This window comes from Melopsittacus undulatus, chromosome 4 (assembly GCF_012275295.1).
Source record: "Melopsittacus undulatus isolate bMelUnd1 chromosome 4, bMelUnd1.mat.Z, whole genome shotgun sequence".
NCBI lineage: Eukaryota > Metazoa > Chordata > Aves > Psittaciformes > Psittaculidae > Melopsittacus > Melopsittacus undulatus.
In genome coordinates, this window is record NC_047530.1 from 49,664,290 (window position 1) to 49,682,711 (window position 18,422).

The following is an 18,422-nucleotide window of genomic DNA, read 5'->3' on the forward strand; positions in this document are numbered from 1 at the left end:
TTTTAAAGGCAATTCCAGACACTAGCTACTGTAATATGTAGTATATTTGAGCCAAACTACTGTAGTTTAATCCCAGAGGCAAAACAGAAGGTGGTTGGAGATTAAAACTGGTTAGAAGTGATTGCTGTCTGAAGAAAAGGGCGGTTTGACCAGCAGTTATTTGATTGAGTCTAAATTATTGTAGACAGTTCTCTATATACTCTTAGATATTGTTCAGTTCTTGTGATGGAGGCAGGCTGAGAGACACCAGTTTTGCAAATTTCCTTCCTTTATTCCAAATGGTGGCTCCTTTGGACTTGACATGGATCTCTGGCATGGCACGGGTGTCCCATTTCACTGGGGGAGTCTGCTGTAGTCCAGCTACATGTGGTATGTGATCTTCAAATACTTACTAGCATGCTGGGTTTTGTGGGGTTATGTGAGGATGGCTCAAATCATAATCTCTGTCGTGTCCCTTGCTGCTCACATGAACAGTATATGCATTTTTTTATGCTGGCTTTTGTTGACTTTTCCAGTTGCAGCTCTGAGTATCCTTTCCCTTCATTCAGGATCACCAGGTAGTTGAGGAACTGAGACTCCTTGGTGTCTCCTGACTCCACTATCAGGAGTGGATGGCCACTGATACCCAGATATACAGGCTGTGTGTCACCATTTACATGACGATGCAGTTACAAAAGAAGTTGGCATGTGCCCTGGGTGGTTTGAAACACTGCATCTGCCACAGAGCAGTGGTGCTGTCTTCCACTGCTCACTCCATGGGATCTGTGAGGAAAGTCAAATTTCTTGCCAATTTGCAGCTGGGTTTGGCATCTGGCATGTTCGTGTATCATGTTCTGGGACATAGGATGGCTCCTCAAGTAGCATTAGTTTGAGGTGAACCTCTCTTCAAGATTTTTAGTTTCTCCTTTTATCTGACTTGGCTGCCATTTAGCAGAATGTCTGCTGTTCATTTGGTAAATGCCACTTTTCATGTAAAAAACTTAGCATCCCAGCATATATAGTTCTGTTCTATATGGAAATATCGTAGTCCTCCAGCACCTTACTAAGTTGAAGGTACTGTCACTTATCTCTATTTAACACCTGGGGAAACAACCATGTTTCCTTTTCCATTCAACCAGTGTGACTTCCAATGAGAAATGTGGCTTTTTTTCTCTGGGCTCATTAGAAGTAGAGAGGGTGTTGGAAACTTGCATTTTGTGCTGTATAAGTGTGACTGGCAGTTTGTTTACTTGCTTGTTTTCTGTTATTATGGAAAGCAATCTCCATGTAGTTTATTCATTTGCAATGACTTGAGTCCCAAATCATTCCATTCATAGTAAAATCTGTTTTCAACGAAGTGCAGTGAAGTGCTGCAATTGTTTGTTTCATTAAAACAAGGGAGGCATTTAATAGCAGTAATTCACTTAAGTTACTTTTGTTATCTACTAGCTTTCCAAGACATTTTATTCCAAGACATCCAGTTTACAGTATCTCCACTGGAATGCTTACCTGAGGATTAAAAACGGTAATTCCAGTTGCTGAAGGTCAGAACTCCCAGAGTGTCAGAGATCTTATTTTGCAGAGGGAATCATTTATGAGCTTGAATGAATGTACCCTAATAAAAATAAAGCGTGGTTTTGAGCCACTGGAGACACCATGTGACAAATCCAAGTTGCTAGAAATGTGAGCAACTACATCGATGTTAGTGGAGCCAGGCAGATTTCTACTAGATGAGGAGATGGCATTTAGCATAATGTGCGATTCCTGTAAGTACACGTCTATGTGATTGGAAAAAGTGAACATATTTCCAAGGTAGAAAATATAGGCAAGGAGATGATCCCTTGTCTGGTGTTCAGCCAGGAGGATATTGAGATTCTGTTCCATTTTATTCAAAATAAAGCCAGGCAACTTTTCCAACAGTCTGAGTTTCTTTGAAGTAGCTGAAGTTCCTCCAAAGCCCTTGATTTCATCCCTGGGTCTACACCTGGTGCTGTCCTCTCTCTGGGAGTGTGTTCTGCACTCCTCCCATTTTCATGCTGAGCAGAGACCACCCCATAGTAGGCATAAAGCTTGTTGTAGTGACCCTGACTTCATCTTCTGGTCTGCTCCCTCCAAGGACAATGGTAGTTATCCTCACAGCATTATTTATTTAAAATTAGTTCATTTCAGATAAAGCATATCTTAAGAAAAAGAAAGCAAGCTGTGTGTGAAATCTCACTTTCCCCTAAGCATTAACATTCCCTGGATCTAGGAAGACACAGCTTCTTCAATTTGTTTCCACAGAATTATTCTTTCCAGCAAGTTTCTCCAAGCAGTAACAGATTTTAACCCTTCAGTGGGCTGCTTTGGTTTGGGTTTTAATGGGTCTTTTAGTTACAAAAATGTGGCTTATCAGTAGACACTTGTTCTCCTTGTTCTAAGAAATCAGGAATATTACTTCCCCTGAAGACATGATTTAACCAGCTTCTTCCTGCTTACCCTTGTTGTTAGTAGTTGCCAGTGGACCCAACAATGACAACGCCGTGCTCATCAGAGCAGCTCTGCCACCAAGAGGCGGCAATACCCTATGATCAGCCACGGCGAGTTTGTGTGCTTTTCCCATAGCCCCCAGCAAGGTTCAGGTGCCATCAGAGGCCTGATCTAGTTGGGGTTTAATTGGTTTGAATTTTGCAGAGATGTATTCTTACAGCAGTGGACACATTCTGTATTTTGGCTTACATTTTCCTATCAAAGTCATGTATTTAAGAGGAAATGAACTAAAGTTACTTGGATAAATGAATTTTCAGATAGCCCACACTTATGTGGTTTGTGGGATTCATTCATCTTCTCATACCACAGTGGAAGCATAGGGTATGTTTTGCCTTAGCTATCCCTTCTCCCCCCGATATTTTAGTGGTGCTCTCTCCTATTTGAAAGCTCTCTCATTCACCTTTAAACTAACTAAATGAGTATTGTAAATAATTGAAACAAAGGTTGATCCCATGGGATGGCTGCAGCAAATAGATTAGTGGGTAGATTGCCAAGTCCTTCATCTCTGTGAGTAAACTGCTGGCTTCCCCTTTCCCAGATCACAGCATCTGCAGAGGAGTCTGTGTCCAATGTCACTGTTTCGCCTAATAAATAATCACACAATGGTCATTAGTTCCTACACGGGAAACAGCTTGTCTCACTGCTTTGATTTACCTCTGCACATCCTCAAGTCTTTGTAACAGCTAATTGGATCTCAGGCTCTATTGACGTGTGCATCCCTAGGTGGTTGGGAGGGGGGTTGTGCTTTTTTCTTGGTCTGAATAGATGGAGATAACAGGTTGTTAGCATTTGAAACACCAATGCAACCCACCTTTCATGTCTGTTGGCAAAAAAGGCTCAACAGCAAGTGTTGTATTAATTAGCATCCTTCCCAATTTGCTTATCTGAGGTTATATTGATGGTCATTGAGGGCAAATGAAAGTGATCACCCTTTTTTTTTTTTAATGATGGGGCAGAAGGTAAAGAGGCTGAATACAGATACCCTGGGGATATCTTAAACCTAAGCATGGGTTTTGAATAACAAGCATTTATTTCCCTTTTCTGCTGGCCTGGATTCAGTGGACGTGAGATTTCAATATATAAGCATAGCTCAGACGAGTCTTTACACCCTGGTAAAAGTGTGGTCCTGTAGCCACTAGAGATCAAGGCAAAATTACTGTTTACTGGGACATGCAAGGAACAAATAACTATTGCAGTACCCTGTCTGGGGAAGGATTATTTGAATAAGTTGGAGGGGTGACACAGGAAGGAGATGATGGCTCTGAGGGTTAGTTTGTGAGATCTGTGGAGCACAAGAATAATGTATGAAGACAGTTGGTGGGATAGAGTTGGTATGAGAGCAGCAGTTGGTGGGATACATACCTGGAGACAGGGGGTAGAAGCTTTCTTGTGTCCATCATCTTTGGGGTAAGAATATGAAGAAAACCTTCTACAAAGGGAGTTTTATACTGGAAAGAAAATGGTGATGTTAGGTTATGATGGCATCCAACTTTGCTGGTGTCACTGCTATTGAGGATGTTAGTATAATTTTTTTCCCAACCAGTTTAGTAATCTGAAGAGGGGTTTGTTTATATGTAAATAAAAGGTTTCTTCTACAGAATCAGCATAAGAAGTATCCTGAATGCTATATAAATAATTAGGTCTGCCATAAAACACATGCACTTCAGTGTTCACTCACCTGAAATTCCTCCAAAATGCTGGTAAGGCTTTTGATTAAACATCCAGGTAATTAATTCGCAGTGTCAGCCTTTTTGTGTATATAATTGATTTCATTTGCCAACCTAGTTTTACTCAGCCCTTTGCCCACGTTTGCTGCAGCATTCCTTTGAAATAAGAAGCAGCAAGCCAAGAATTCATGTTTAAAGTTTTATTCCTAGGTTCACTAAAAAAACAATACTTGTTTTTAAGGAAGTCTAGGACTATCCCATTGGGAAGTGCCCATGCATAGGGTGCCTTACAAGACAGAGAGCTGGATGTACACATGCTCTTGAACAAGCAGTCAGCTGTGCTCTTGACTTCATTCTGTATGCAAGCGAAGAACCTGCATAGCTGCATCTTAACATTTTTAGCCCATATCTCTGAGCTGGTTAATGATGTACTTTATTTAAACAAGCTTGGGGACTTGATGCACAAGTTATTCAGTTGTTGCTGTGCATAAGAACAGATGAGATGGCATTGGCTTCTCTGGCTACAGGAAAGAGCACTTTCCCCTTATTCCAGCAATGATCAGAGGCTAAACATTCACTTTCTATGTAACAGTGATAAAATGCCTGTTTCTCCCTTGGACTTTAAGAGAATCATTTGGACAAAATGAGGTGCAGTTTGCTCTTGCATAAAAATTTTGTAGTTGCAGAGCTTAATGACTTGTCATACTTGTGATCTCTTGTTTAAAAAAAAGCAGCATTAAAGCTGCTGTTGGGATTCATTAGCATTTTAAGAGTATGAATAGTACTAGAATGTTTCAGTGTCTCCTTCCTTGCATCCTCAGCTGTCTGCTGCATCAGGTGCCTTGATGTCTCCTTTTGAGCAGAAACAGGTGCTTGTAGACTGAAGACTGACTGAAAGTGCAATTAATTGTATACACAAACCATGGACCCAGGAAAAACTGATTTGGAAGTTATGTGACTTTCTTATTAGCTTTTTCTGGTTCTTCTCAAAGAGTATGGTGGGAAACACTTCCCCTTACTGCTTTACCAGTTGCCTGCTCCAGGCCAATGCAAGATATACTTGTCCTTCCTTTTGCTTCCTAATGAGCCTTAGTTTTATCCTCTCATTGCCAGGAATGTTACTGACCCTTTCATGTTAGTAACTTCTTTTCTTGTCTCAGATTCTGTACAAGGCTTCATGTCCTGGATTGTTTTTAGTATTCAGATACCTAACCCTAATTACATTATTAATTTTATGGAATAAGTGGAGTCAAATCATTCCTGTTTTAAAAATAGAGAACCGAAACACAAGAGGAACTATGTAGGAAGCCTGAGGCACAGCTGAAGTCAAACCATTATGTTCCAGAAAAGTTCATTCTTCTTCCAGCTCTCAGACAATTTCCTACAATCTTCTGTTCCTGGAGTCTCCAGGAACTTTTTCCTCTGAAGTTACACAGCCAGTGCACCTCTCTTGGTATCAAACACTGCTAGAGCCAATAAGCACTTCAACTAACTTACTGAAGTTTGGAAGATCTGTAAAATGTTTGACTCCTGACATAGGCTTTTGCAGTCAAACTAGGAAAAAAGAACTCACTAAGCAAGTGTTTTGCTGTGTTTAAGGAAGCAATCATAAAAAAATGTTAAGTCCTGGAGTTGTTTCACATTTGGGGAGGAAGTGAGGAAGAGGAAATTCCACAGGGCTGAGCAAAGGGTCCTGGCAATGCTGTTTTACACTCATGACACTGAGAAGAAATGACCATATTGTCTCTGAAGTGTCAAACATCAGCAAAATTTACACGATTTCTCTTACTAAAATCTTTTTAAGCTTTCTATCTATAGGCAGATGGCATAAGGAGGATTTCTGCCATGAGGAGAGCATGTACTGCTCTCAGCTTCTTATAGACAGGCCTGGGGACATCTCATTTAAAACAAGCCTTACCTGTTGGTACGATCAATCTCATCTCTTAGCAGGCAAGAGGGCATCCACAAATGACCTTATAGATTAGGCACTTTCTGTTTACATTCGATTTCCTATTCCCTGCTATTTGTAGAGAATGATTATCAAGGCATTAGATTAAAAGTTTTGCCTAGTGGGAAACTCTTGGATATTTTGTCATTTCATTAAAGCCTCTCCTGTTCTGGTGGAGAAGCAGAGAACTAGGGGAAACAATCACCAGAAAGGTCAGGAATATTTACTTACCTATATTGAAACTGCTGAGAGGCTTTGTCCAGTTTAGGGTGCTGGTGGGGTGGAATTTTTGTTCATGATATGGTAGGAAAGCATTGAGGCTTGAAATTAAAAGTCTCCATTTACCTGCAGGTAAGAAAGCTGGGGATGCTGCTGGCATCCTCTAGCCTTTGACTGAAGGTTATAGAATCATAGAATAGTTAGTGTTGGAAAGGACCTTAAGATTATCTAGTTCCAACACCCCTGCCATGGGCAGGGACACCTCACCCTAAACCATGACACCCAAGGCTCTGTCCAACCTGGTCTTGAACACTACCAGGGATGGAGCATTCACAGCTTTCTTGGGCAACCCATTCCAGTGCCTCACCACCCTCACAGTAAAGAACTTCTTCCTTAGATCCAATCTAAACCTCTGCTGTTTAAGTTTCAACCCGTTACTCCTTGCCCTGTCACTACAGTCCCTAATGAAGAGTCCCTCCCCAGCATCCCTGTAGGCCCCCTTCAGATACTGGAAGGCTGCTAGGAGGTCACGCAGCCTTCTCTTCTCCAGGCTGAACAGCCCCAACTTTCTCAGCCTGTCTTCATATTGGAGGTGCTCCAGTCCCCTGATCATCCTCGTGGCCTCCTCTGGACTTGTTCCAACAGTTCCATGTCCTTTTATGTTGAGGGCACCAGAACTGCACACAATACTCCAAGTGAGGTCTCACAAGAGCAGAGCAGAGGGGCAGGATCACCTCCTTCGACCTGCTGGTCATGCTTCTTTTGATGCAGCCCAGAATACAGTTGGCTTTCTGGGCTGTAAGCGCACACTGAAGCTGGCTCATGTTCATTTACTCATCAACCAACACCCCCAAGTCCTTCTCTGCAGGGCTGCTCTGAATCTCTCCTCTGCCCAACCTGTAGCTGCTCCTGGGATTGCTCTGACCCAGGTGTAGGACCTTGCACTTGTCATGGTTAAACTTCATGAGGTTGGCATGAGCCCACCTCACAAGAGTGTCAAGGTCCCTCTGGATGGCATTCCTTCCTTCCAGCGTATCAATTGAACCACAGCTTGGTGTCATCGGCAAACTTGCTGAGGGCGCACTCAATCCCACTGTCCATGTCACCGACAAAGATGTTGAACAAGACCAGCCCCAACACCGATCCCTGAGGGACAGCACTCGTTACTGGTCTCCAGCTGGACATTGAGCCATTGACCACAACTCTTTGCATAAGCCTATCCAGCCAGTTCTTTATCCACCAAGTGGTCCATTTATCAACTTGATGTCTCTCCAGTTTAGAGACAAGGATGTTGTGTGTTACAGTGTCAAACACTTTATGTGAGAATCTAAGTGAGATCTTAAACTGTCAGCAAGCTGAAAAGGAGTTATTGAGGATTTCTGGAAGAGTCTTCTTTTGGCCTTTCTTCCAGAGAGGATTGCAGCAATGCTGGCTTTCAGTGTTTTGGGACAGTGGAAGGACTTGTCTCTTCAGTATCAGTATCTTTTCAATTCAGTCAAAGTCTTGCATCATATTAGCTATAAATACTGATAATACACATTCTGCACAGATACATCTTTCTTGTTTGCCCAATAACTTTTGCTCCAAAGTACTTCCTCCTTCTCCTCATCAGCAGAATTTGGATTCTCAGGGCGCAGTACTTGTCTTCTGTTTCATGCCTTAACAGTAAGTAGATAAACTCCAAAGCCTGTTGTTTAGACAAGAGAGTGAGATCTGTCAGATCATCCCCAGGAAATGAGAAGGCTACTACAATCTCCCATCTGTAATAAAGACATGAAAATAATTCTGAGCCTCACTAGGTTTTTGCAGTGCAGAATGTTTATGTAGTGCTTTCAGCATATCTGTGTCTGTGCTAAGCAGAGGGTTTGTTGTTGCTGCTGTTCCACAGTTTTTATCTCAGCCTCAATTATGCCTAAATTGTCTCATTCAAGGAGGCAAGGTGGAGTCTGACAGCGCATGTCCTCTTGAAGGATGGTGGCTTCTGTAGCTGGGCTTGACAGCCAGCCAGACACAATTCTGCTTGGAGGGTCTGGACTTCCTAAACAACGAGGGGACAAAGCTGACAGAAAAACAAATTTTACATGTAAATTGCTACAGCATAAATAGCTGTCTTGAGGGAATATAGATTAAGAAGGAACCAGTTTTTAATTTGACCTAGATTTATTTGCAGACTTCAATAAGATTTTTTCTTTTTTATTTTTTTAAGGAGTGTTTTGTCACAGCTGTAGTTTAGGTGAGGCTCAGATCTCTGCCCATTCTCACTGCATCAGCTGCTTCCAGCCTTCCCACCGCTTTTCCTGACCTCTTGTGGTAGTTTCCCTCCAGTCCTGGTGCATCTGCTGTAGCTTTCTGTTCAGTAGTTCAAATACTGAGTTTTCTTCAGTGTCTGAAACTCTGTACGTGACTTGTCTGTCTTAGAGTAGTATATGTTTTTAGAAAGATTTTTAATATGATATTGAGAGATTTAAGAGCCAAATTAGGGCCTTCTGGAAGTCAGTCAGAAAGTGTGCTCATTGCAGTGGGAACAGGATCTTAACTTAGATAAAGTGTTAGTGATATGCATGCCCCACTCTTAAGAAGTGGTTCTTTTCCAGTGGTGAATTGTAAACGGATTACCACACTAAGCAACGGGACACATTTAACTTACGTTAATAGAAACACCACTGAAATCTGATGGTGCTGATAAGCATGAGCAAGCCTCCAGTGTGTCTGAAGTCAGAAGTCATAGGAAAGGACATGGATGAGGTGCCAGCTTGAAGCTTACACCTCTCTCATCTGTTGACTAATGAATCCCAAGGAGGAAAGGAATTTTCCTCTGCTTCACTTTCAGATTGATAAAAGGTTCTTAGCTGCCTAACCTTTCAGAAGCTCTTTCTTCTAAGGAAATCTCTGGTATTTGACATGACTTAAAATAGGCATCTCATTTACAATAATGGTCTGCCTGCTGAGAGTTTTTATTGTGTTTCATTGTGCTCCTTCACTAGATAGAGTTGTGCTTTGTGAAAGGCCTGGCTTGGGTATGGGTGAACACAGCAGATTCAAATTACAGAATATTTAATACAGTTGCTGTGGTTTAACCCCAGCTGGTTAGTAAGTACTACAGAGCTGCTTGCTCACTGCCTGCACCCCTGGTGGGATAGGGAGGAGAATCAGAAAAATAGGTAAAACTCATGGATTGAGATAAAACAGTTTAATAATTGAAAAAAAGAACAGTGGTTATTATTAATAATTATAATAATTTTAATTATAATGAAGAGAGAGAGAGGAATAAAACCCATGGAAAAAAAAAACAAAATTGCGCACAATACAATTTCCTGCCACCTGCTGACCAGTGCCCAGGCTGACCCAAGCAGTGATCTGTGGCTTATGGCCAACTCCCCAGTTTGTATACTGGGCATGATGTGCTGTGGTATAGAATACCCCTTTGGCTAGTTTGGGTCAGCTGTCCTGTCTCTGCTTCCTCAGGGCTTTTTGTACACCTCCTCACTGGCACAGCATGAGAGACTGAAAAGTCCTTGATCAGGGTAGGCACTACTTAGCAACTACTAAAACACAGGTGTGTTATCAGCATTGTTCTCTGACTAAAGCTAAAACACAGCACTGTGCCAGCTACTAGGAAGAAAATTAACTGCATCCCAGCCAAAACCAGGATAGTGGTACTTACAATCTCTGTTTTGCGATAAACTCTTTGCCTGGCTAAGGACTGGTAGCACAGGGACAAACAAGAGGAGCTGACAGATGGATGAATGCTGGGTGGGATCATTTGTCAAGAGCTGTGATGAATCACTGTGGTGATTCTCAGAAGGATAATTTTCTGAAAAACTCAGGCAGAAGAGCCAGCTGGGGGTGTTTTGTGAGCTTTCATTTAAATCAAATACACAGTTAGAATAAAGGCATATTGAAAAGTTTCTAAAAACATTTTGAGGAAGAAACAAAATTGAATTTGGGAGGAAACAGAATGACCTGGAGGAGCATTTCCTAGCTGTGCTCCACAAACATGTGCACCTTACTTACCTGTCTCTGGTCAAAGCCAGTAGGAAGCCTATGTCTAGAGCTTCCAACAGTGCTTCAATTAGGGAGAAAATATCCATCTTATAACCCTGCACACAGGTTATTTGAAGTACAGGTCAATGTGCCTTTAATGGGATTGTTTGTGGAAAATTCCTTGCAGTATGAATGAGAGAAGTGGTCTTGTTTAATATCATCTGTGCTCTTAGAGGTCTAAGGCTACTTCTGCAACAAGACTGGTAAATTCATGCAAGATAACACGTCAGTAAAAAAGGCCTTACGTAATTGACTGAAAACAGGGAAGACAGAAGGGGACTTCATGCTGGTACCACAGCTGCAGACATAAGTGACAGGAGACCAAAGACTGATGCTGCTTCCTTTTTCTCCTGGTGACAAAGGGCTGCAGATTCAGCTGTGCTGTACAAGGTTATTTCTAGGTGGCAATGAAGATCTTCCTGTTCCTAGTGTAAACAAACAGGAGTATGAATGCTTTAAGGAGTAGCTCTGTGGAAAAGAGAGGTTTCAAATCAGCTTCTTTTCAGAGAATACTCTTTGATGCATTTACAGCACACCTGGTTAGAAGATCAGTTAGAAACTTTAGTAAAGGAGAATTATGTGAAATCCTACATTTACAATCATTCAAGTAAATATAAAGCTCTGTGTGTGTGTATGAATAAAACTGTGTGAGATTTCCAGATACCTTCCCCATGCCAGTGGACATGAAACAAAAAAGAAATCTGGAGATAGAGTTTCACAGCAAGTGTATGCCTCTTTCAAGGTTGCAGCCTGTGTAGAGATGAGAGAGAGAAGGAAATGAGACGCACACATGGTGTGGGATTCTAAAAAGCTTACATGCTCTTCCAAGCACGATTCAAACTGGTACTTTACTTTTTAAAACAACAAATAAAAATGGTTCATACAGTGTGCATGGCTTGATGTTGAGCAGCTTGATATTGAAGCTTTTTGAAACAGCAGTGAAAGAACTGGCCACATATTGCCTGTTTTCTTGAGTTTCTGAAATATGGAAGTCTGTTGCCAGTTGTGTTCCCAGTATAAAGGTCTTGCACTCTTTGTGCAGGGAAGAGTGATTCATCTCATGAGGAAGAAAGGACTTTCAGTTTTGCCTCAGCAAGTTGCTTGGTAGCGTGTCTGCATAAAAAGAAGGGCAGGAATGCTTGGTGAGGCAGTCTCTTGGGACCATGTTAAAGTACACATGGACTAACAAAACTGTTCCAGATCTTAAAGTACTTTATAAATGTTGATTGCAAGTTATTGAATGTATTATTGTTGTTGTTACTCTCAAACAGGACAGAAAAAATTCATTTATAAGGGCAGCCTGTGAGCCTTGGTAAAAGCGGTTATCACACTGAGCCACTGCAGTGATTTGCAAAGCAAAATTTGAGTGAGGAAATGCAAACTTCGCTTTTTGCATCCTTTTGGTAGCATGGCATTTACCCCTCAGATAAGCATCACTATTTCATTTGACATTCTCCCTTGTTCTAGATTAGTGGTGATATGAACTGTAGGCTGATGCATAATTCTCTCACTTGGCAGATCTTCTCAAGTGTGATAAATTAATATTCCAAATAAACATTTCTGTTTTGTCTTTGAGGCAACAAATCTACCTGATAGATTTCTGTCCCCACCTGCCCTCAGCTAGGCTGTTTCTCTTCGCTGTCCCTTTCCAAGTAAGAATTAGTTTTTCAACCATTAATTTGCCTCACTACCTCTGTAGGACACTAACTGAATTTCAAAGCCTCTCTCAGACTAGCAACACAACTGTGCCCTTTCATCAATTAGGAATTGATGGCTCTGCTCCAGACCACAGTAGGTCTAGCTGAGACAAAGGGAGCTGAAGGAAAATGACAAACCAAAACCCAGTTCATTCTAATTCTTAAATGAATGCCAAGAATCCCACACACATATAAGTTTATCATTATTGCCTGTAATTTTCACAACTAATTTAACAGTTAATGATAGCTTTCAGCTTTGGTTTTCTCTTCTAATTAATGTACCAGTGACTATCTATAATCTCTGTGTAAAGTCAAAAGCCACTTACATGTTAATTACAGTGGGAGCACAGCACCTACTGTTTAAGATAGTCATCCACAATAAAGTGCTTTCATGATAGTCAAGGTGCTGAGATTAAGTTGTACATCTTTCTGGTACTGTCTCAAAGTTATTAGTGGATCAGCCTGATGGTGATTAACTTCTGTGAAGGAAACACACTGGAAAGACCAAGCACAACCTTCTGCAAATACAGCAGAGATTTCTTGGCCATGATGAACTTTTGAAGTCATAGTTTTTTCTGGAGTCATATTGTTGAGTAATGTTACATCTGCCCCATAATAACTGTGATGTAGGGGGTTGAAAATTCCACTTTCATACTGTGGAGTATGCTTTGCATCCACATTTTTTTCCAGGAACAAATAAAACCCAATTCTGACTCAACAAAGCAGGAGGAAAATCCAAGTGTGGGGTAGAAGCAAAATACTTCTGTTAACTCAGAATTAGCACTGGTTACTTCATTTTAGATCTCCTCCTTAGCTGGCACATCTGGTGTCAGAGGGGCAATCACTAAAGAATTTGCTATGTCTGTCTGTTTTCCAATATGAAAGACAATATGTATTAACTTATCCTGTCCCCATGAAGCAAGTTGTGAATTTGGGTGGTTTTTTGACTGTTACAGCAGAAAGATCTCAGAATGGCACTGTATTTTGCAGTCAGATTTCTAGCAGATCGATGGAGAAGAAAATGGGACAGATCTGCTCACCCTTCTTGACATACCATTGATGTCAAACGGACGACTAAGCACTTGGGGGGTGGGGGGAACATAGGGGTGTACTTGAGCAGCACTATTCAGTGCTTTTCATTTGCAGCAGAAAAATCAGGTTAAACCATGAATATCCATTTATTATTTACTTCCTTTTTTTGTATTGGCTTGATTCTGTAGAAATGTGTATGTATGGTTAGACTGAAAGGCAGACACTTGAAATCATGTTGGATACTACCTGGTGGTGACCAGTGGATCCAACAATAGCCCACTTTACTAGCAGAGACAAAACAAAAAAGTCATCTTCAACCATCTCCAATTGCAGAAGCCTCTAAAGAGAACTTTGTACTTTCATAAAATCAACAAAAATGAATTTATTTAAGAGCAGTGCAATTAAGAGAGATATAAACAATCCTATTTGTCCTGAATGTTGGCTATCTCATTGCCTGATGCTGTAATATAACTGTCCATCCTGCTGTAAAAACTGGCGTACCCTGGCTGATACAATGAACACAATTCCAAGCATCAGTACAATGTTACTGCTGATCTCCCAGGAAGCTTATGGAAGATGACGAGATGTACCTGGTCAAAATTGAAGATATTAAGCTAAAAGGAAATGCTGTGGGTAGGTGAATATCTTCACAGGCCTCCTTTGCAAAAACCCCACATTGTGATTAAACACAATCCAGTCTCTCTGTAGTACTTTGGTGGTCAAATGAGAAGGAAAAAGATGTTCTAGACATCTGTAATGGAAAACATGAACATTGACTTAGAACAGGAACTCTTCATGTTCTTTACAAAATGCACATACCTGCAATGGATACCAGCTCTACTGGAGAAAAGCTTTAAGAAATGTCAGTTAACTTTTGATTCACTTCAGTGTAGGAATGGTGTCCAATATCTCCCTGCTCTGCGCACTTTGATTCTGAAATGTGGTACTTGGCAAATTTTGACTTTTGTGTCTTGTTTTTGGTTGTAGATTGACAAGTATGCTCAGCGGGACCTGAAGAAAGGGCTTCATTTGTATGGGACAAATGGAAATATTGGCCTAACTAATGCATGGAGCATCATTCAAACAGATGTAAGTGACCTTTTTGTTTCTTTGGGTTTTTTTCTCTCTTCTTCTTTATCCCCTGTATTCCATAACAGCATCAAACCTCCAGACCCCAAAAGCCAATCTTTTCCTCCTAACCAGGCGGCACATTAGCAACTAAACTCTGCTTTTTATAACAAATGGTAATTTTTATTTATTTTTCCCTTGACCATGGTAGCTTATTTCTTTTAAAATTTGATTGTGTTGAAGCCTAAATATCTTATATTTCTGTGCTGTATGGATGGTGGAGGAGATGGCCAGAAAGGAAACAAGCAGTACCTTCTCTTTAAAGTCAAAGCGGCAGCTTATGTTGGCATGAAGAGTGTAGTAACAAAGAACCACTTTAGCAAGTTTTCATTTCTGTCCTGCCTCCTTTCATTGCAATTGTTGGTTTCTTCTGTGTAGTCAAAATGGAAACCAGACATGGCATTTAAAATATTCTCCTACAGTCAGTACATTTTTCCCAGCAGAATTCAAGCATCTTCCATCACAGATGGGAGGGAATGCTTTTTGCTGTGTTACAATCACTGATGCATCCTTCTGATCCTCTGACAGTACTCTGCCAGTGTTTGTCTCATAAGGGCTGGTGAACACTGTTGCTGGCTTCCTGCTCTTGTCCTTGTCTGGCTTGCTGAGGAAACATCATCACTGCCAGTTCAGGTTTATTAGCTCTGTCCTTTTCATATTCAGTACAATCAGTTCTCTTGAGGGTGATCTTTCTGATTTGATTTCCTCTGCTTCTTGAAGAAAAGTACTTCTACTTTGAGTTCTGCTTTAGGAAGAAACATTCATACTGCCTTGGCATCACTCAAAATATCTTGCATAGCTTTTTCAGATGCTCGTCCAGAGGTACTAGTTTGGTACAGACAGGAAGGGCTTTAGACTTACCTCTGATGTCTTAAATCAGCCAAAAATGAGTGCTCCAAGTGCATCCAAGGCTATGCAGACTATTCAAGAAGATGGATGGGCTACCTACTGCATTCTGATAAACCTGATAATTTACCCTTTACTTTCTCTATTGCCATTTGGGCTGAAATCCTGAACATTTTTCAGTCTGGTAGTGTCAAGATTCACATATACTCTTCTATACAAAATAAGGTAACAGGAGCAGTAGGCTGCTAAGAAAAGGTCCGAGAAATTAATAATTGGGGGTCACTAACAGAACAAAAGAACTGGTTGGCCAAACTCCCTTTGTGCATCTTTGAGGCCACGGGAGCTGTCTGAATTGAGTGTAGTAAGTTGACAGCAACAGTACTGTGTGTGAAAGGCAAACAGCTCAGGTAAAGCAAACAGGATAGTAAGTTTTCCAATCCTAAATCCTAAGAACTGCATGTGGAAGGTCCTCTTCATTACCTTTAAAAGTCCTAAGCATCTTGCAATATTGTTAATATTTCTCTTCCAATACTATGATCAAATATGCAAAGTTACCAGTTACTGACAAGAGAAGAGCATTTTGTGGTGCTAGCCCGAGAGTAAGCCATTTACAGATATATTTTAAATAACATTGCTTATATCAGTGTTAGAAGTTTTACTCTGTTACACTAACTTAACTCTGCTTAGTAAAAAATACTAATATTAAAATGTTTGCAGTAAATATTAATCTGGTTTCAGTTATACTGCAAGAACTGTTAAAGGCGTATAGCAAAGGTGGGGGGAAAAACACTATTTGAAGGACTTACGGGATATAACCCCCATACTTCTGCTCTCCTTCCTGTAAAATAGGAGTAACAATATGTAGTACGTGTAGTTCACCTAGGCACATTTTTTCGAGATGTTCATAAGTTGGATTGGATTCCAAAAAAATGTAGAAGGATAATGAGAATTTTGGAAATTTTCATTGTGGTGAGAAATTTTAAAAGCTTTCTATAGCCATGAACAGCAGCGACGTGATTGCAGTCCTTAAAAAGGGAGCAGGAAGGGGAAAGAGTTTAGAAAGAAAAAAGGCTCTGTAATTGATCCAGCAGCCTAAACCTCAGGATACAGACATCTGCTGGTAGGATGCCGTTGTACAGCAGGATGGTGGATTCTTTTTCTCTGAAGTTAAAACAGGGTTGTTTTGGTTTTTTTGACTCAAAGAAATTGTCTTGTTCAGTGACAAGCTGGGTTAGAGACAGCCCTCTATGGTCTGTTCTCTCTGTAGTGCCACAGATCAGGCTCGATTGTCTTAATGATTCCTTTGTCCTTGAAACTTAAGACAGTTTAGAGAGTGTCTTATAAGTTTCAGATGAAAGTAATGTTAGCTATGTCTTAGAACCTCAAAAGATAATAGGAAAGTGCCATCTTGCAAGCCATGTACAGTCATGTTACACCACTCTCTTTTTTAACATGGCAGCCATGAAAATTACCAAGCACTGTCTTGACAGTACCAGAATGTTAAAGTCTCTGTGCTCCCTGTGCTGGGCACTGAGGAGAAAGGCAAAGAGCTCCCACAGATCCATTTTTACTGTTCACATAACTGGTTTTCACATGAATCTTTCAAAACTATTTAGGCACAGACTCTTGCAGTGGTGCAGTGAAGGCAATCCCAGCATGCTTAATTATGTAAAACACTTTGCAGTTGAATAGGACTATGTAAATGACAAGTATTATTTGTTGTGTTCAGTAATGATCATTATGCCTTACATTCCTAATCAGTAGAGTGCAATCACTGATAGGAGGATTAGAGCAATGCAGAGGACTTTCTGAAAGGCAAGTCACAGCCCAGGCTTGCTGATTGCATTCTGGCTCCTAAGAGACGGCTCTCAAAACCCCCCACACATTAGAGTTGACCACATTGTCATATAGGACAATGTCTCAGCACTGACTTTTCTAATGAGCCAGTAGACATCAGTCACTGGTTGAGCAATGGGCCATGTCTCTATATGGGTGGAAAACAACAGCCTTGGAAAAAAACATGACATGTAAAAAACATGACAGTAACAGAAATCACGAGTCCTTTTCCTTTGACCTCTCCACATTCTCATTCTTCTCTTTGCAAAAGTATTTCTCAGAGTTTGAGCAGAAGGATGGCACCATGGTTATAGAGGGATCTGGCATAGTTCTTCATTTCTCCTACTATTAGCTTAGCTATAGACCATACCCACCCTGTGTGACTGTGTATGACAACTTTTTCTTGAGGGGAGGAGGAGGAGGGGGAAGTTTTTCCAGAAACAACCACATTTAGATGGCACTTGATTTCTGTGGGACTGGTCGATCACAAAGCAGAGGGGAGCTTTGACTGGGAGTATGGATACCCAATGTGCACACAGGGACTTTCGAGTGGTGATTACTGTATTTCTTCAAGGGTGAAAGGCCTGAGCACCTCTTCTGGGGGGCTTTCTTCTCTGAGAAATGGTTTTCCTCTTTTTAATAGAAACATACAATTCCTACAAGGGAAAAACAGGGGTCCATCAAGCCTGTCCTTAGGGAGGAAGTCGCACGTTTGGGCCAGGATTGATCTGTTCATGTTCCTACTAAAGGAGTTGGTTTGAGCTGCATACATAAAATGCATGTTGGAGGCAAACGCTAGACTCATTTTGCAGTCGGATTAAGCCTCTAGGTTAGGGAGCTGTTTCACATTAGAACATTTTATTGATTTCTTTTAATACCTTCAGCTAACCAAACTGACAGCCTTTCTCCTCAACAGCATTTCAAACCTTAAAAGGATCAGAAACACAAGCAGGTGACTGTGCATCGTGACTGAAGACTACGAATGCTTGCAGAGTGATTTTAAACATGACTAAAATTCCAATAGATTAGGTTGTAGGTTACCCTGAACTGTATCACACTCCCTGTCAGCCAGGTCTGGTGGAAGGTACAGGTGAAGATTATTCGGAAATGAGAAACAGGCATTAATATTTAAAATGTTGCTTCAGCCCCATCTCTTTGTGATCAATATTTGAACACTTCTCATTTTAACTAACCAGGCAGTAATTCAAGAGGCATGCAGAAAATGCTTTAGCTTCATTAAAGCTCACTTTTACTGCTGTGTAATGCCATTCATGCCTATTTAGACCACAGTAACTGAGAAGAAAATTTGACCCATGTCCTCTACCCCAGTCATCGATTCTGTTAGATCAAACCATACTTCAGGATTACTACTGAAGTAATCCAAACCACCAAGTAAAAACACGCTTTTAGAATAAAACTGTTTTATTCACCACTTTTTACAGTGATGGAGGAAAAAGGAATATGAAAGACACCCTCCCCCTGTCCCTAATTCTCTGT

The 18,422-nt window shown here is 40.9% G+C and overlaps 1 protein-coding gene across 9 annotated transcripts in view; it reads left to right on the forward strand.

The window, feature by feature from the left end:
• The window catches only part of TSPAN4 (tetraspanin 4), a 459,690-nt gene that overhangs the window by 427,222 nt on the left and 14,046 nt on the right, over positions 1-18,422 (forward strand). For all 9 annotated transcript variants that reach the window (XR_004080581.2, XM_031049021.2, XM_031049020.2 and 6 more), the window contains one exon: positions 14,103-14,204. Coding sequence is in view for 8 of the 9 variants with exons in the window: in XM_031049021.2 (XP_030904881.2) it covers positions 14,103-14,204 (102 nt within the window). In the remaining variant the exon portion in view is untranslated. The remainder of the gene's footprint in view (positions 1-14,102; positions 14,205-18,422) is intronic.